Source organism: Lissotriton vulgaris, unplaced genomic scaffold (genome assembly GCF_964263255.1).
Source record: "Lissotriton vulgaris unplaced genomic scaffold, aLisVul1.2 SCAFFOLD_740, whole genome shotgun sequence".
Classification (NCBI taxonomy): domain Eukaryota; kingdom Metazoa; phylum Chordata; class Amphibia; order Caudata; family Salamandridae; genus Lissotriton; species Lissotriton vulgaris.
In genome coordinates this window covers 616559-632985 of record NW_028242705.1, presented here as the reverse complement: position 1 = coordinate 632985, position 16427 = coordinate 616559, and the positions used below count along the sequence as shown (strand labels likewise).

The following is a 16427-nucleotide window of genomic DNA, read 5'->3' as shown; positions in this document are numbered from 1 at the left end:
GGGCCGATGCACTGCCATGTGTCATACGCTGAAGTGGGCAGAAGCAAAATATGAATGACACAATAACGTACCAATGGACTAGATTGCTGGGTTAAAGCCCCTACAATTAAGTATAGTACACATCTAGTTTTAGAAAAATCAAAAGGTCTTGGCTAATGCCAAACTTAAAAAGGAGAGATGGAACAGGTAAATGCGATCCAGGAGTAAGGTCTTGAACCTCTAACACTCTAGCTCCTATCCTCTTCGCAGCACAGTATTGAAATACTTAGTTGGTGAAGCTAAGCCATGCAGAGACTTATATGATCAAATTTCCTTCCTGGTCCGTAGAAGACATGGGTGGTCACAAGGTGTGACTCATTTTTCACCAGCCAGGATGGAAAGTTAAACTGAATTGTATTCAGGGCCTTGACATGCAGCTATTGGCTCAAATTAGTAAGGGTTTTTAAGGGGTATGTTAAATGTTTCCTTAGTGGAGTGAAGATGTCCTATTTCAATTGCTGAGGAATGCGTTTGAGCTGTAAGATGGGAAGAGCCTGGGCTAGTAAACCTAATTAGACTTCCGCTGTGCTGCAGATCCTAGTTAGCAGGGGAGCTCGTTTACGTAATTTGAGGATCTTGATTACTGAGACTATTACGATTTTGCAAAATGTGTGGAAAATCGTATGGCCTTTGGGCTTGCCGAATGGTGAGATAGGGTAGGCTAAACAGAGGTGGTTTTGTTGGCACAAGTGTGGTGATCCTGTCCTTTAAGAATAAAATGAGCAGAGGTAATTTAAATGTGCGGGAAAATGTGAACTAATCTTATGAAATATTTTTAATCTTCTGCACTGAAACATTAGGTAAAATCTGTAAGGAAAGCCAACAAATTTCAGAAAGTTTGGCCTCATGTACTACAATGTCAGGAAATAAATTGCACATACTGAATATATTTTCAACATTTGTGATGCTTAGAGTAAGCAAATTTATATATATATACACAGGGCTTGTCTGTTTTGTTTCTCTTAGACTTGCCACTCTGCACTGTGATGTCAAGAGCTCCGTCAAAACTCAACACATCTCTGGTCAGCTCCATTTGCATTTTGGTTCTTTAGGCTCTCGTCACCCCAGTACATCATTTCCCATGCCCTTTTGTGTGAGTTCCTCTAAAAGCAGCAACTAGAGTCAATAGGTGATTTAGTAACTCCATTTGATTGGCCTCCCTAGAGGGCTCAACATAGAGGTGCCTATTACTTGACTGAGTTTGCAATTGATCAGAGCTATCATTTCCAAAACGAGCCCCTCGATTTGTGCCAATAATATTGCTCTTCTATGTTTATAGCTGCCTCTTTGCCTTTTTGCCTTGGTTCCTGCCATCCCTTCATCCTTTCTGATAATTTTTCAGGCTTTCATCCTACCAGATAATGCAGGGAAAGATAGGAAATATGTGGGAAATTTGTTAAATGTCCAGCATGTGCAGGAGTTTTCCATATTTCCCAAAATCTAATTGTGGATTAAGAAATTTGCATTTTCCACGAAATATTCTCTATCACTAATTTGGTATGTCCTCAGTCATGAGGTAATTGCAAAGACTTTAGGAGCAGCTGCATTTAGGAGTTTCTTTCCCCTGTAAAATTGTATTGAGGTCCTTCCAAGAGTTGTCGGACTTGCATATGCATGTCTGGTAGTAATTCTTTTGTTCGAGGCATATGGGCTGCAGATGGTACATTATGAATAGATCGCCATCTGGTGTTGGGCTCGGATGATTGCACTTTGTTTTTCTCTTGGAGAGTCTTTTGTATCTTGGTGACTCCTCCCTTGGTTGGTAGTGCGCATGGGCATCGGCTCCATCCTTAGATTGTTTTTTTCCGCCATCGGGTTCGGATGAGGATCGAGACGCTCCAGATCAACTTCAGAGAAAAGTGATTTATCGGCGCGTATTCCCTTTCCAATTCGACGGTATTGTTATCGAACGCCTTTCATTTCCATTCCGACGCTTTGCGAATTCAAAATCGAAGAGAAAAAACTTGGATCTACGTCGACGAATAGGAGGCCTTTCTCGACGCAGTCAAGCCCGGGGTCCATGGAAAGGACTCCATTCAAAAAATGTCCAACGTGTGGTGCTAAGTTCCCACACAATGACCTACACGAGGTGTGCAACCTCTGTCTATCGCCTGAACACGAATCCAGGGACTGCGAAGCCTTGCAGCATTCTCCTCCAAGCTAACGATTAGAAATCGTCGAGCTAGAAGACACGAGGTTTCCAGAATGTCGGAGGCGATCCCGGAGCTGTTCGGAGACGAGCAAATGGAGGAAGAAGAGAATCAGTCGGTGTCAGAAGGGGACCAGTCGGATGTTGAAGAACTCGACGTGCAACAAACCGTGAGTGACGACGTCCCCTTACCGAAAAACCAACCCCGTGCGGTAACGACCCCGCCTTCGAGCCCGGTCAAACCGCAGAAAAAAGTTTCCGACGCCCCGCCCTCGGGCCCGGCAACGAAACCGAAACTGAAACCGAAACACTCGGCCTCCCACCATGTCGGATCCGAGAAAAGGTCGACATCGACTTCGACACCGAAGCTCCATACAAGGGAAGTCTCAGTATCGAAACATTCCATGTCGAAACAGAAACATGATTCGTTGTCCAAGACTCACTCGATACCTAGGAAATCGAGTAGACACTCGGTGCCGAAAACACCGAACACTGACGATCGAAAACATAAGCACCTTTCGGAACCAGGACCTTCGGTACCGATTCAGGAGCAACAGACAGATCCCAAACAAAAGATCTTGTTTATCGATCCGCAAACTGGCAAAGTAGTGACGAAGAAGAGAAAGAATGAACAGACAGAAGATAAATCTCTTCCTGCAAAAAAGAGAACACTGAGGACAAATACAACTCCTCCTGCTTCTCCTCAACCTAAAGTCACACCCTCTTCTCCTATTCCTCACACTATGCCAAATATTCCTACACCTTCCACACCAAGACCAGTCACACCTCAGTCTGATGTAGACAGTGATCCAGGGGAGGGAGAACCTCAAGGGGATGATGAAACCATCCCAGATGAGGATGACCCATGGGAAAATTATGACGTAGGGTCAGATGAGGACAACGACCCAGAGTTATATCCCTCTAAGCCTTCACCACCTGATGATAACACAGGGTTTGTACAGCTCATTATTAGGGCAGCAAAATATCATAAAGTAGACATACATACAGAACCTCAAATAGAGGATTTCCTGTTAGAGACGCTACCTTATGCACAAAGAACATCAGGTACCCTTCCTATGTTGAAGGGTCTTCTCAGTCACACAGAAGAAATATTCAAAGACCCAGTGAGGGCTAGGGTGTTAAACCCAAGAATTGATAAAAAATATAAGGCGGCTCCAAAGGATCCAATATTTATCAAAGGGCATGTACCTCTGGACTCTCTTGTAGTCTCAAACGCTCGTAAGAGAGCAAACTCATTATCTACAGGAGAGGCTCCTCCACCTGATAAAGAGTCAAAATTAATAGATGCATCAGGCAAGAGAGTAGCATCACAAGCGGCAAATAGCTGGCGTATAGCCAATACACAGGCACTACTTGCACGCTATGACAGGGCACATTATGATGAATTAGAAAAACTCATCACACATCTCCCCAAAGAACATCAGAAAAAGGCAGATCAGTTAATACAGGAAGGTAAAATAATAACTAATACTTCCATCAAGTGCGCCCTAGACGCAGCAGACACTGCAGCAAGATCCATCAACACCAGCGTCATGTTAAGGAGACATGCATGGCTTAGAATCTCAGTATTCAAACAGGAAGTACAAACGTCCTTACTGAACCAACCATTTGATCAAAAGACACTTTTTGGTTCAAACACAGATGAGACCTTAGAAAAAATGAAAAAAGATACTGAAACGGCGAAGTCAATGGGAGCATTGCAACAGCCAACACAAAGAGGTTCCTTTCGTAGATCCACCTATAGAGGGGGCTCAAAAAATACAGGAACACATCAGCAATCCACCTCTTTCACACCTACATCACCCAGAGGTAATTCAAGAGGAAATTACAGGGGTAACAACAACAAAGGTAGAGGCCGCGGAAATAATAACAACCGCAACGCCTCAACCCCAAAACAGTGACTTCATAGAACTCCCCCCAGACCACATAACACCGGTCGGGGGACGTCTATCACAGTTCCTACCTGTCTGGGAAAACATCACATCAGACAAGTGGGTGAGACAGATTATCCAACATGGTTATTGCCTGGAACTCACAGCTACCCCACCAAACATCCCCCCCAAACAGCGTCCAATGAGTCAGGATCATCTGACATTGTTAAAAGAAGAAGTACTAGCACTTCTACAAAAGCATGCAATAGAGAAGGTTCCAAAAAATCAACAAGGGACAGGAGTATACTCTCTATACTTCCTAATCCCCAAAAAAGACGGGTCCCTAAGACCAATATTGGACCTCAGACCTCTCAATGCTTACATAAATTCGGAGCATTTCCACATGGTCACGCTCCAACAAGTACTCCCTTTACTGAAGAAAGGGGACTTTCTTTCTACACTGGATCTAAAAGACGCTTACTTTCATATCCCAATTCACAAAGCCCACAGAAAATACCTAAGGTTTGTAGTAGAAGGACAACACTATCAGTTCAAAGTCCTTCCGTTCGGTGTCACAACAGCACCGAGAGTTTTCACAAAATGCCTAGCTGTGGTGGCAGCACACCTAAGAAGACAACAAATACATGTCTTCCCCTACTTGGACGATTGGCTAATAAAGGCCAAGTCACAAGAAGAATGCCTTCACAACACACAGAAGACAATTCAATTGCTGCACCACCTAGGGTTTACGGTGAACTACAAAAAGTCACACCTGCAACCAAACCAGATTCAACAATACCTGGGGGCTACGATAGACACAGAAAGGGCAATAGCATACCCCAACCCAATCAGGATACAGACAATGGTCGGGTTAATACAAAGATTTCAACCACAACACTCACTACCAGCACGAGTGTTTATGCAACTGTTAGGCATGATGTCCTCCTGCATACTGCTAATACCACATGCCAGACTACAAATGCGTCCACTACAGGAGTGTCTAGCGACACAGTGGAATCAGGCTCAAGGTCAGATTACAGATCTGGTGTTGGTAAACGACCGGACGTATCGCTCTCTGAAGTGGTGGAACACAGAAAACATTTCCAAGGGACGGTCGTTCCTAGAGCCAATTCCACAAGTGATAATAACAGCGGACGCTTCGCTCTCCGGATGGGGAGCGCATATGGACAAATACACAGTGCAGGGGAAGTGGAGTGTGCAGCAAAAGAAACTGCACATCAACTACCTGGAACTATTAGCAGTATTTCTAGCACTAAAGGCTTTCCAAATGCAAATAACAAGCAAGGCTGTCCTGATCAGAACAGACAACATGACTGCAATGTATTATATTCAAAAACAGGGGGGGACACACTCTCTCCAACTATCCAAACTAGCACAGGACATTTGGAGATGGGCCATTCCTCAAAAGATCTATCTGTTAGCAGAACACCTACCAGGAGTTCAAAATCAGATAGCAGACATCCTAAGCAGACAGTCAGAACAAGTACACGAATGGGAGCTGCACGACCAAATACTGCAGCCATTCTTCCAGAGATGGGGCAACCAGAGATAGATCTGTTTGCCAATCATCAGAACGCAAAATGCAAAAACTTCGCATCCAGGTACCCACACCAACGGTCCCAGGGCAATGCACTATGGATAAATTGGTCCAACAAATTTGCTTACGCTTTCCCTCCTCTACCACTAATTCCGTTACTGGTTCGGAAACTGCAGCAACACTCAATGACAATGATACTAGTGGCACCCACGTGGGCAAGACAGCCGTGGTTCACCACGCTACTACAACTCTCACAGGTGCCACATCAAAAACTAAGATTATTACCCATGCATCTTACACAGAACCATGGAGAAATAATGCACCCAGATCCCAAACAACTGAACCTAGCGATCTGGCTCCTGAAGTCATAGAGTTTGGATATTTAGAGTTACCACCAGAATGTATGGAGATCATTAAACAAGCAAGACGTCCTACCACCAGAGCATGCTATGCAGCAAAATGGAAGAGGTTTGCTATACACTGTAACAGTAAGCACATCAACCCTCTGGACGCATCCACTAAACAAATCATTTGCTATTTACTACACTTGCAGCAATGTAACTTAGCATATACCTCTATCAGAGTTCATCTCGCAGCCATAGCGGCGTACCTACAAAACAGGCAACATCTTTCCCTGTTTAAAGTACCAGCAATTAAAGCTTTCATGGAAGGACTCAAAAGAGTCATTCCACCAAGACGACCACCTTCCCCAGTCTGGAATCTCAACATAGTACTTACCAGACTAATGGGGCCACCCTTTGAACCTATGCATAGGTGTGAAATACAGTTCCTCACATGGAAGGTGGCCTTCCTCGTAGCTATCACGTCACTTAGAAGAGTGAGTGAGTTGCAGGCTTTTACGATTCAAGAACCATTCATGCAGTTACACCAAAATAAAGTGGTTCTTAGAACAAACCCACAATTCTTACCAAAGGTAATTTCAGCATTCCACATCAATCAGTCAGTGGAATTACCGGTTTTCTTTCCAAAACCACAAACAGTAGCAGAAAGAGCCCTACATACACTGGATGTTAGAAGGGCAATATTGTACTATATAGAAAGAACACAAACTTTCAGAAAGACAAAACAGCTATTTGTTGCGTTTTCTCCGATACATAAAGGCAATCCCATCTCTAAAGCGGGCATTGCCAGATGGATTGTAAAATGCATTCAGATATGCTACTTAAAAGCAAAGAGAACATTAACTGTTCCTCCTAGAGCTCACTCTACACGTAAACTAGGAGCATCTATGGCATTTTTGGGAAACATTCCACTAGATGACATATGCAAAGCAGCTACCTGGGTTACACCGCACACATTCACAAAACACTATTGTGTAGATGTGCACACAACACAACAAGCTAGAGTGGGACAACCGGTACTAAAAACTTTATTTCAGACAGTTGCAACAGACACGGGCGACCACCGCTAGGGAGAGAACTGCTGTATAGTCTATTCATAATGTACCATCTGCAGCCCATATGCCTCGAACGGAATATGCTACTTACCAGTATGCATCTGTTCTTGGCATAGAGGGCTGCAGAGTGGTACATGCCCTCCCAGCCTCCCCGGAAACCTGTGTCTGTTCCAACATTATCTTATTTAGATACACTTACATGGGCATTCTTATCTGTATTCTATCATACTACTCCATCTAACCCTACTATGGCAAAACAATCTAAGGATGGAGCCGATGCCCATGCGCACTACCAACCAAGGGAGGAGTCACCAAGATACAAAAGACTCTCCAAGAGAAAAACAAAGTGCAATCATCCGAGCCCAACACCAGATGGCGATCTATTCATAATGTACCACTCTGCAGCCCTCTATGCCAAGAACAGATGCATACTGGTAAATAGCATATTCCTTCCCCAGTTAGGACTTATTCATATCACTGATTTGTGTCCGGCAGTTTGCATGACCACTGGTAGTTATGGTGTCCTCCAATTGTATTTCAACCCATCTACTGCCCTCTTTCATGATTCCAAGATCACTGGGTACTCCATATATTGGCCTGTATTTTGTCCCATTTACGGCGGTGCAGTTTGAGGGGTTACACTTAGCCAAAAACTTGACGCGATTCTTGAACATTTGACCAAGGGCTTGACGTGACTCTTTTACTTCAAGCGATAGACTACCAGTAGAGGGCATTTTTGTGGGTAGCTCAGTAATGAAGAGTGATTGGGTTGCTCTGAATTGGGTGAAATATGTGCAGATTGGGTTGGTTCCTTAATCAGCTTGCAGTAGCCAGTGGAGTTCATGTCTTTCACTAACCTGTGGATGAAGGTGGCTGAATGATCGTCAGCCCAGATATTCAGATCGTGGATGAAGAGGGTTCTATTGGAGACTATGAGCATGTCTTAAGGCAGGTGGAGGAATTTGGTGGGGAAGGAGGGCAGTATTTTCTTGTGGGCGTGATATATTGCTTGTCAAACCAATAAGGATGGGCCAATATAGAGCAAAGTACTTCTTACATAAAATGTATCTTTGAAGAAGACTTCCACGCTGCATCTTCGGAAGCAGTGAAGGCTACAACTATAAGAAAATGGTGAGGCGCTACGATACCAAACCCAACACATATTTGTTCCCTGGGTACGCATCTCTCTCGCGATCAGCAATCATGTGCATGAAAGGGAAGGACTTCCTTCCTGTTTTGTTGACACCAATACAACCAATCCTGGATCTTCTGTCATGTTGTGAGCAGCTCCAGGATTGATGGGAGCAGGCTAACTGAGTGCTCGTTTTGAGGCTGGGGGCCTGTGCCAGCAATTCCCCCACTGTTTCACAGCCCTGGGATTGCTGGGTGTGCACTGCGCATGTCAGGCTGGCCGTAGCAATAGAGCTGGCCAAACCAACATGCACACTGCAGGATCAGCTGTAATCCTACAATTACAGGTTTCAGGCCTGTCCCCTGGCGCCGCACTGCAGTGTTTAAATAAAATGGCATTGACATGCCATTCTACTTATTCATGTGTGCCTGCTGTGCTCGCAGCAGGCGGGGCAACACTCCTCCGCTCAAATGGAGTGGCAGTGTTTTCTGTTGTTGGCAAGGATGGCCTAGTTATATGGCAATGATTTGGTTCTTTTTGAACCTTAATCGTTAGTGAACAAAGTCTCTGTGCCGGTAAAGAATTGTAGGGAATTGTTTTTTGATTAGGTTCCAGATTTTTGCATTCACTTTTGATACACCTCTGGTGTTAAGAAGGCTGCCAGTTAATGTGGACAAGTCCTGTGATGTGGATCCAATATCAGTGGTGTGAAAAGGAATAGCTATTTGTCATTGACACAGTGGGGGACTGATGTAGCAAGAGTTAATTTGTGCAGCATTGGATCCCTAAGTGCCACTGTTGGGCTGGAGACAGAGGATCAACTGTGGGATACTGGCACATCATTGAGATGTGGGGAAATGGACAGCTGAGTGGCCCAGAGAAAAAGGTGTTGGGCATATGGCCGAATGGGGACAGCCTTTGTTTTTAGAAAGTAGACTTTTTAGAGCACTGTGGCATCATTAATTGTGACATGTCAACCAGGTAAAATGATATAACTCATTTGTATCACCAGTTTATTGTTATTGTGAGGGGTAGTATATCTGGTATCCTGAAAAGTGATGCTTTGTGATCCTCCAGAATTTTTTTTACACTCCTGATCAACTAAGTGGCTAGAAATTAATTGTTTCATTACCTTGTGCAGAAGGTAGAGGCAGGTTGTAATTTTGCCCACTTTTGACCAGTAGTAGTGCTCCGTTATAACATTTTCTATGAATTTACTTACGGTAACATTTTTATGCTTTTCTTTCCATGCAATAAGATTAGTGATCTTGAATCTATAATAGATGATAGCAAAGTACATGGTTTGGAGTTTGGTTACAAGGAACTCATGGCTGAAGTTCAGTCACATGTTGAATGGTTGTCTAGGTTGGCGTGTTATTGTGTTGCTGATGCTGGGTTACATCTGGATAACAGTAATACCTCCCTCAGCACGCAAATTTGAATGTTGGAAAATGGGCTGAAGTATCAGAGGGCTTAAACATGGATTTCTTATTGTTTCATAACCCATTACCCGGGTGCTCTCCATCAGTGGACTTTAACTAGTAGCTGCGCTGTCATTCAGGGTTGTGTTCAGGTCGTTGTCATGGACTTTAAAGGAAAATACCTGTCTCTGACGGGTCAATCGCCTTCAAATCATATGCCCTCGTACCCTGTCAGGTGCTTGCCTTTTTTAAGCTCTGAACAACACTTCTTGAAGCTTGTCAGACATCATTGCGTAGATGGCATGTCTCAAAACTTGCCAGCTTCTCCTGCCAAGAGGGTTGGCGAGACATGCTAAAGGATTCAGCGGCTGTGACGTCCTTTTGATTGTGTAACCATAATAGACTTATGAAAAGTTGGCACCTTCTGTGCTGGAGAGTGAATGTTGTGCGACTGTGACTCACCAGGCCTCTGTTGACTGTTGGATCTCTGAAGCGTAAAGGAGCTTCTCCTCTCCACCACCACTTCCTCCCACACCAGTCAGCAGTGAGAAGAGGATAATGCTCACCCCTCTGGCACTGTCCTTTCTGTAAGTGGACATGCCCTAAATGTCACTCTTGGCTTCAGAAAACATTTAGATAAAAAGAAACCATTGGAAATGTTCCGGAAACGTGTATGTCAACTTTGATATAATCTAATTCCTTAATAGTTGCATTGTTGTTTCATGTGTACCTGTATGACACCTCTTCGTGGGGCCTGGGGCAGTCAGTGGTTACGGGGCAGTATCTTGTGTGAGTATTCTCATTTCCCACTGAAGTTCCAGGACCACCAATGCTAATGAAGTCCAACAGAGTGGCCAAGTTACTCCCCTTGGGCCCCTGACTCTCTCTTAGCAGAGAGGGCAAAAAGTCATGTCTTATTTCAAGATATTGAGGGGGTAGAAACTTCTATTAAGTGTAACCCAATTACGTCAATGTACAGTTCTTTACTGTAGAAAACAAATATAGTTGAAAAGAAGACATAAACACAACAGCAGATGGTGGTAGGAACTATTGGGTTTTAGATACAACCCCTAAATATTATTATGGCGTCTTGGTGCTGGATTGCTTATTACATTGGGTTTAGGGGGCAGTATTATTTTATTGGACATGGCTCAGGTCGACTCAAGGATCATTACTATTTGGTCCTATTCGACTAAAGTCATTGCGTTTTCAATTAAATAACAAATATTGTTTTAGGATTTCACTCATACCACTCCTTTCCACTCTTCATACCACTTTCAGAGTAACACAATTCCCCTAGTAAGCGGTCTTCAAACTAAATTCATTAATAGGCAAACCGATTCTGTAGCGTGTAAGACCTCATTTTAAAACTGCCATGGGAAGGGTTCCTGTGTAATTTGTCCTACTACCTCATGAAACATCACATGATCGATCCAATTTTTTCTCACCCATTTCGGAGATTCCAGTCCCAAGTGATATCACTGTCGCTATTTGACCAATACAAGGTGCGCTGCAATCATTTTATTGCTGTAACTCAACCACTGGTTATGTAATGACCATGTTTGCAGTTTGGTGTTGCTACTCGATTCTTTTTTTTTTCTCTCGCAAACTTGCCTTGTACCTTGCACAACTGAGCTAATGGTGCCACCATATGCATAAATAATATAAAAACACCCTCTTTAACTGTGGGTGAATATCATATTTATTTCTTATTATTTAAAGTTTGACAAAACCTCGTAAATTCATACTTTAAAAAGATACCCGTCATTAGTGTGTGAACATATTTCATACTCTGGCCCCATGAAAACAGAAGGGAAGAAGTGCAGGTTGTGTGGCCAGCCTCTGCATGATGTAACGCAAGTTGCGATGGGTCAAGGCTAAAGCAATTTCCTGTAGGGGTTTTTAAGATCTTTTTCAGATATTCACCCAAGAGTGCCTTTACACAGTTATAAGCAGCATGTAATGAATACACTCTTCATAGATTGCCAAGAAAGTATTCTGCAAATGTATATTGGTTCTAATACTGTCATGCATTTGGACCTTTCATAAATACATCGAAAATTGCTAGGCCGCAACACAGTGAAAAAACAACTAAAGCACAATAATAAAATGAAGTGAAGTGAAAGGAGTGGGAAAATGGCGCAGAAGGGAGATGGGGCTCAGGTAAATCTTTCACAAATAACCAGCCTCATCACTAGATGTGGCTTCTTTGCAGCCTGCCAGTTGTCTTATGCTTTGGTGGTGTGGTGAGATTAATCAGAAAAATGAGAATTCCAAAATTCGTCTACCTCTGTGTTGCATACAGCTTTTTATACCACTAATAACAGAAGCCATTTGTCACGTATGTTGATTAAATCCAAATTAAAACGGATATGCGATCCACCTAGCTATAAAGACTTGGTCTCCTTGTGTGCCTATAGCGGACCACAGTGCTCTTAGATTTGAAGCTAATGAGATAGAAATTGAACTGAAGCCGAAAATACGTTTTCCTAGATCTAGTAACCTGGTAGAGAGAGGGTCGCCTCAGTGAGACTTAGGTCGAACTAATAAGCTGTGTGGAAACTTTGTGTTGCCTTGCAATACATTGTTATTTGCCTGGTCTTAGCATTTGATTTCTTCTTTTGCAGATTCATTTTTCAACCACCCTTTTTTGGAACAAGTGTCAGCAGTCAAAAAATGTACGTATCTGAGATGATTTCCAATGATTTCCTAACTTGTGTGGTCTCTTCCTTAATGTCTTTGATGGCTGTTAGTGGCATTGTGCGCACTACCCTTTGTGCGCAGATAATGCAAATTATTTTATTACACCAAACGTCTGTCTTGTCGCTGCCAACACTAGGAATCCTGATGTAGTTATTCAATTGTCTATATTTGAAGGTAGCCATGTATGTTACATTTGCACATGGTATCACAGTGCCTCATTAACAGGCACAAATAAAAAGTGCAACAGAAACATGTGTTGACCGTTGAGGGAAAAGCTTGATCTCAGTGCAAGATACAGAGGGGTGTGTGAGTTAGAGGGATGTGGGTGGTGATATGTATGCAACATTTTTGAAGCAAATTGAATAGGACAAGGGTGAGGGGCTCAAAATGCATTTCTAAATACCTGTTAGGTGTCCTGAATACAAGGCCAGGCTGGGCTTGAGTGACCCTCCACATGTGAATTATACTCATCTATTCAGTTTAGGAAATGCAAACCAGACCACTGTACATCAAGACAAATGTGGAACACACTCAAAGGCACACCGTTCCAAATCCTGACTAAAACGAAAATTCAAACCGGAAGAGACACACTTAAGTGAGCTTAGAAGAGGGTACAGGAGGTGCTTATGACATTTAGAAACACCGTCATGTTTCTCATATAAACCGTTAACCTGCACTACACATCCAGTAAACTTTTATGTTCCTATGAAATTCCAGTTTCTCCAGATGATGTCAGTGCTTCGTAATCTTTACCCCAGTCACTTTGCATTCTAGTTCGTCTTAAGTCCTATATTTTAAAAGGAAAAGCATAATTACCAGAGTCTAAAGAGGTGGGAGCTGAAAAACAAAGAATGACAAAACAAATAGCCCCAATGTAGGGCAACTTTTGATCTCTGGAAGGCTCTCAAACAAGGGCACCTGTCCCAAGGAAGCCTTGTCCACTGGTGAGAAGCGTTCTGTACTAATGCTTAGTTTTGTTCCTACAGCCTGTCCTGTGCCGGTGCCTACGTATGCCGGATCAACTTCCAACATCGCTTGCAATAGCTCTCCATCTTGCCGATTTGCCTCTCCTCCAGTAAGTCCTTTGCATGTTTTCAAATAGTTCACCAAATTCTGCCACATGATTTTCTCTAGTTGGATGATACAGCGCAGGAAGCAAGGAATTTACATGGCAATGACGTGGCAGAGAAGGTTGGTCATTTTTTGTTTGCAATTAAACCTCAGACACAGACTTGCTGTAAAGCCCTTGGCCTAACTCTCTTCTTCATGCACAGCTTAACAGGTGTTGTTTACAAACAGCGCAGTGTTCTTCCCCATGAGACCTGTGCTACATTGGTTGTCACACCTGGGTGATGTGGTGTCTGCCTACAAGGTAGGGTTAGAGGAGTCGTCTCATCTGTTATACATTTACCTTCTGCAGGTGAGAAAATCAGTCTGTCCCATTTGGGTGATGTGTTGTTGATCCACAGATAAAGGGTGTAAAAGACGTCCCCTCTGCCCGATGTGCTGTTCTCCCATAGCTTGAGTAGGTACCTGCTCTGGTTACAAAGTGTCCTCCAGTTAAAGATTAGAGTGGTTTAGTTCACTGGGTGGTGATGTATCTAACATGTGAAGACCCCGGAAGATGTGATGTCCTCCTACAAGTAAAGATTTCAGTGGGTGTCCAGTCTGAGTTATATGTGGTTTTCTAACAGATGGAGTGTTTATCCACTCTGGGTACTAAAGGGTTCTTCAAGTGAAGACTGTAGTGGTCCACATCTCTGCGTGCTGGGTATCCCCTTATAAGTGAGGGTGTGATTCGTTTCCAGGTAAATATTTCATTGGGTGTCACCTCTGAGTTATATGTAGTTGTCCAACAGACAGAGTAGTACTCTGCTCTAGGTACTAAAGCATTCAACAGTTAAAGACTAGTTGTCCACACCGCTTGGTGCTGAGGTATCCGCTTACAAGTGAGGCTGCAGCAAGTGTGATGCGATTTCCTCCTACAGTTAAATATTTCAGTGGGTGCCAGCTCTTAATTATATGTGGTTTTCCAGCAGATGGAGTTAGTGTCTTCTCTGGGTACTAATACATTCAACAGGTGGTCCACACCTCTTGGTGCTGAGGCTTCCTCAGTCTCGCACTGCTGAGGATGCAATTCAATGTTTTCCTATAGGTGAAGATTTCAGTGGGTGTCCCTTGTAGTGTGCTGGTCTCCTGCAGTTGAGTAGTTGTTCGCAGTGGGTACTGAAGGGTTCTACAGGTGTGGTCCACTTCAGGGTGTTGAGATAAATATATCCTCCTACAGGTGAGGACTGGAGTTGTTACCCCCTCTGGTAGATATGGTAATTACACTTGTGACAAGGGTGAGAGTGCTTGTCTCCTGGTAAAGTAGTGGCTTTCTACAAGTGAACTTGTCGCGTCTGCAGAAAACCCATTTGATTCAACTCTGAATTTCAATTTAGCTGCAAAGTGTAATTTTGTTACAGAGCCTTAGTTTCGCTGAGGTCTCCAGCAATACCATTGAACATCAAGACCTGCACCTCTTCCTAAACACATCACACAAGTTACTTAACTTCGGTAATGATATGTAAGAGACATTAGTTAGTGATAGATTCCTTACATCAGAATTATCCCCAGGCGTCAGACTGGATCCGTAAAGTTTTCGTCAGCAGTACCCCTGCATGTCGGAAGGTGGCGTCGTACGGCTCGCGTCCGTCGTAGTCGTCGTAATCGCTGGGATGACGTCGCAGCTGCTACTTAGACGCCGCCCGAGCGTGCTGATGTAAGTTCTGTACACGAATTTCCGTGTCCGGAACGCAGAACCATGCATGAGACTGACCACTGGTGTATTGAAATTAGGGCCCTGAAAGGGATGACCTTAACCCTAGAAATCAGTTTGCACAACGGGGAGGTTGAGTGGGGCGGTAAGTAATCGATCACTAACTAATGTCTCTTACAGATATATCGTTACCGGAGGTAAGTAACTTGTGCCTCTGAAAGAGACACATAAGTGATAGATTCCTTACCTCAGAATAGATACCCCAGCAATACCAACCCCGGTGGTGTGTCTGCGAACCAAGATCACACCAGAAAGTCACGGAGAACAGAACGGCCAAAGAAGCCGTCTCTCCAAACTTGGCTGTCAAGGCGATAATGCTTAGTAAAAGTGTGCAACGAGGCCCACGTGGCTGCCTGACAGATGTCTTGCAGGGGGACACCACGTCCCAATGCAGTAGTAGCCGCTGTCTCCCTGGTAGAATGGGCGCGCTGTCCAACCAGAGGCTCCTTTTTAGCTAGAGAATAACAGGCTTTTTCATACAAGACGACCCAGCAGGAGATAGTCCTCTTGTGTACAGCCTGACCTTTCTTGGCGCCTACGTAGCCAACAAAGAGCTAGTCATCCACACGGAACTGTTGTGTGCGATTCAGGTAGAATGAGAACGCACGTTTTGGGTCCAGACGGTGGACCCTTTCTTCCTCTCTGGAAGGATGCGGAGGCGGAAAGAAAGTGGGTAAGGGATAGTTTGCCCAATGTGGAAGGAAGTAACAACCTTTGGCAAGAAGGAAGGACGCGTGCGGAGCACAACCTTGTCCGGAAGAACAGACAGAAAAGGAGATTTACAGGAAAGAGCCTGGAGCTCACTCATGTGCCTAGTAGAGGTGATGGCAACCAGGAAAGCAGTCTTTAAAGTTAGTAAACAAAGAGGACAGTTGTGAAGCGACTCAAAAGGAGCGCACATCAAATAAGTAAGAACCAAATTCAAGTCCCACTGGGGCATCACAAACGGAATAGGAGGGAAAAAGTGAGTAATGCCTTGGAGAAATCAATTTACGACAGGGGACTTGAAAAGAGAGGGCTGGTCAGGGAGCCTAAGAAAGGCCGAAATTGCAGAAAGGTATAAATAGTGCCAGAACGAAACCCTTCCAGGCCAAAGAAAGGAGGAACTAAAGGACTTCTGAAAGAGAGGCGGAAGGGGGATCTACTGCCGTTGCTGTGCACCATGCCACAAATTTGTTCCACCTGCAGGGGTATACTGATTTAGTGGAGGGACGCCTGGCTGCCAGAATGATATCACAAACTTCAAGTGGCAAGTCAAATGGAATCAACTGTCCCCGCTCCATCTCCACGAAAGT

At 44.0% G+C, this 16427-nt stretch overlaps 1 protein-coding gene across 1 annotated transcript in view; it reads left to right on the top strand.

Annotated features, from left to right (window-relative positions):
- The window catches only part of ULK2 (unc-51 like autophagy activating kinase 2), a 480539-nt gene that overhangs the window by 186195 nt on the left and 277917 nt on the right, over positions 1-16427 (top strand). Inside the window, exons 8-9 of the mRNA XM_086948387.1 lie at positions 12236-12286; positions 13298-13386. Of these exons, the coding sequence (XP_086804513.1) occupies positions 12236-12286; positions 13298-13386 (140 nt within the window). The remainder of the gene's footprint in view (positions 1-12235; positions 12287-13297; positions 13387-16427) is intronic.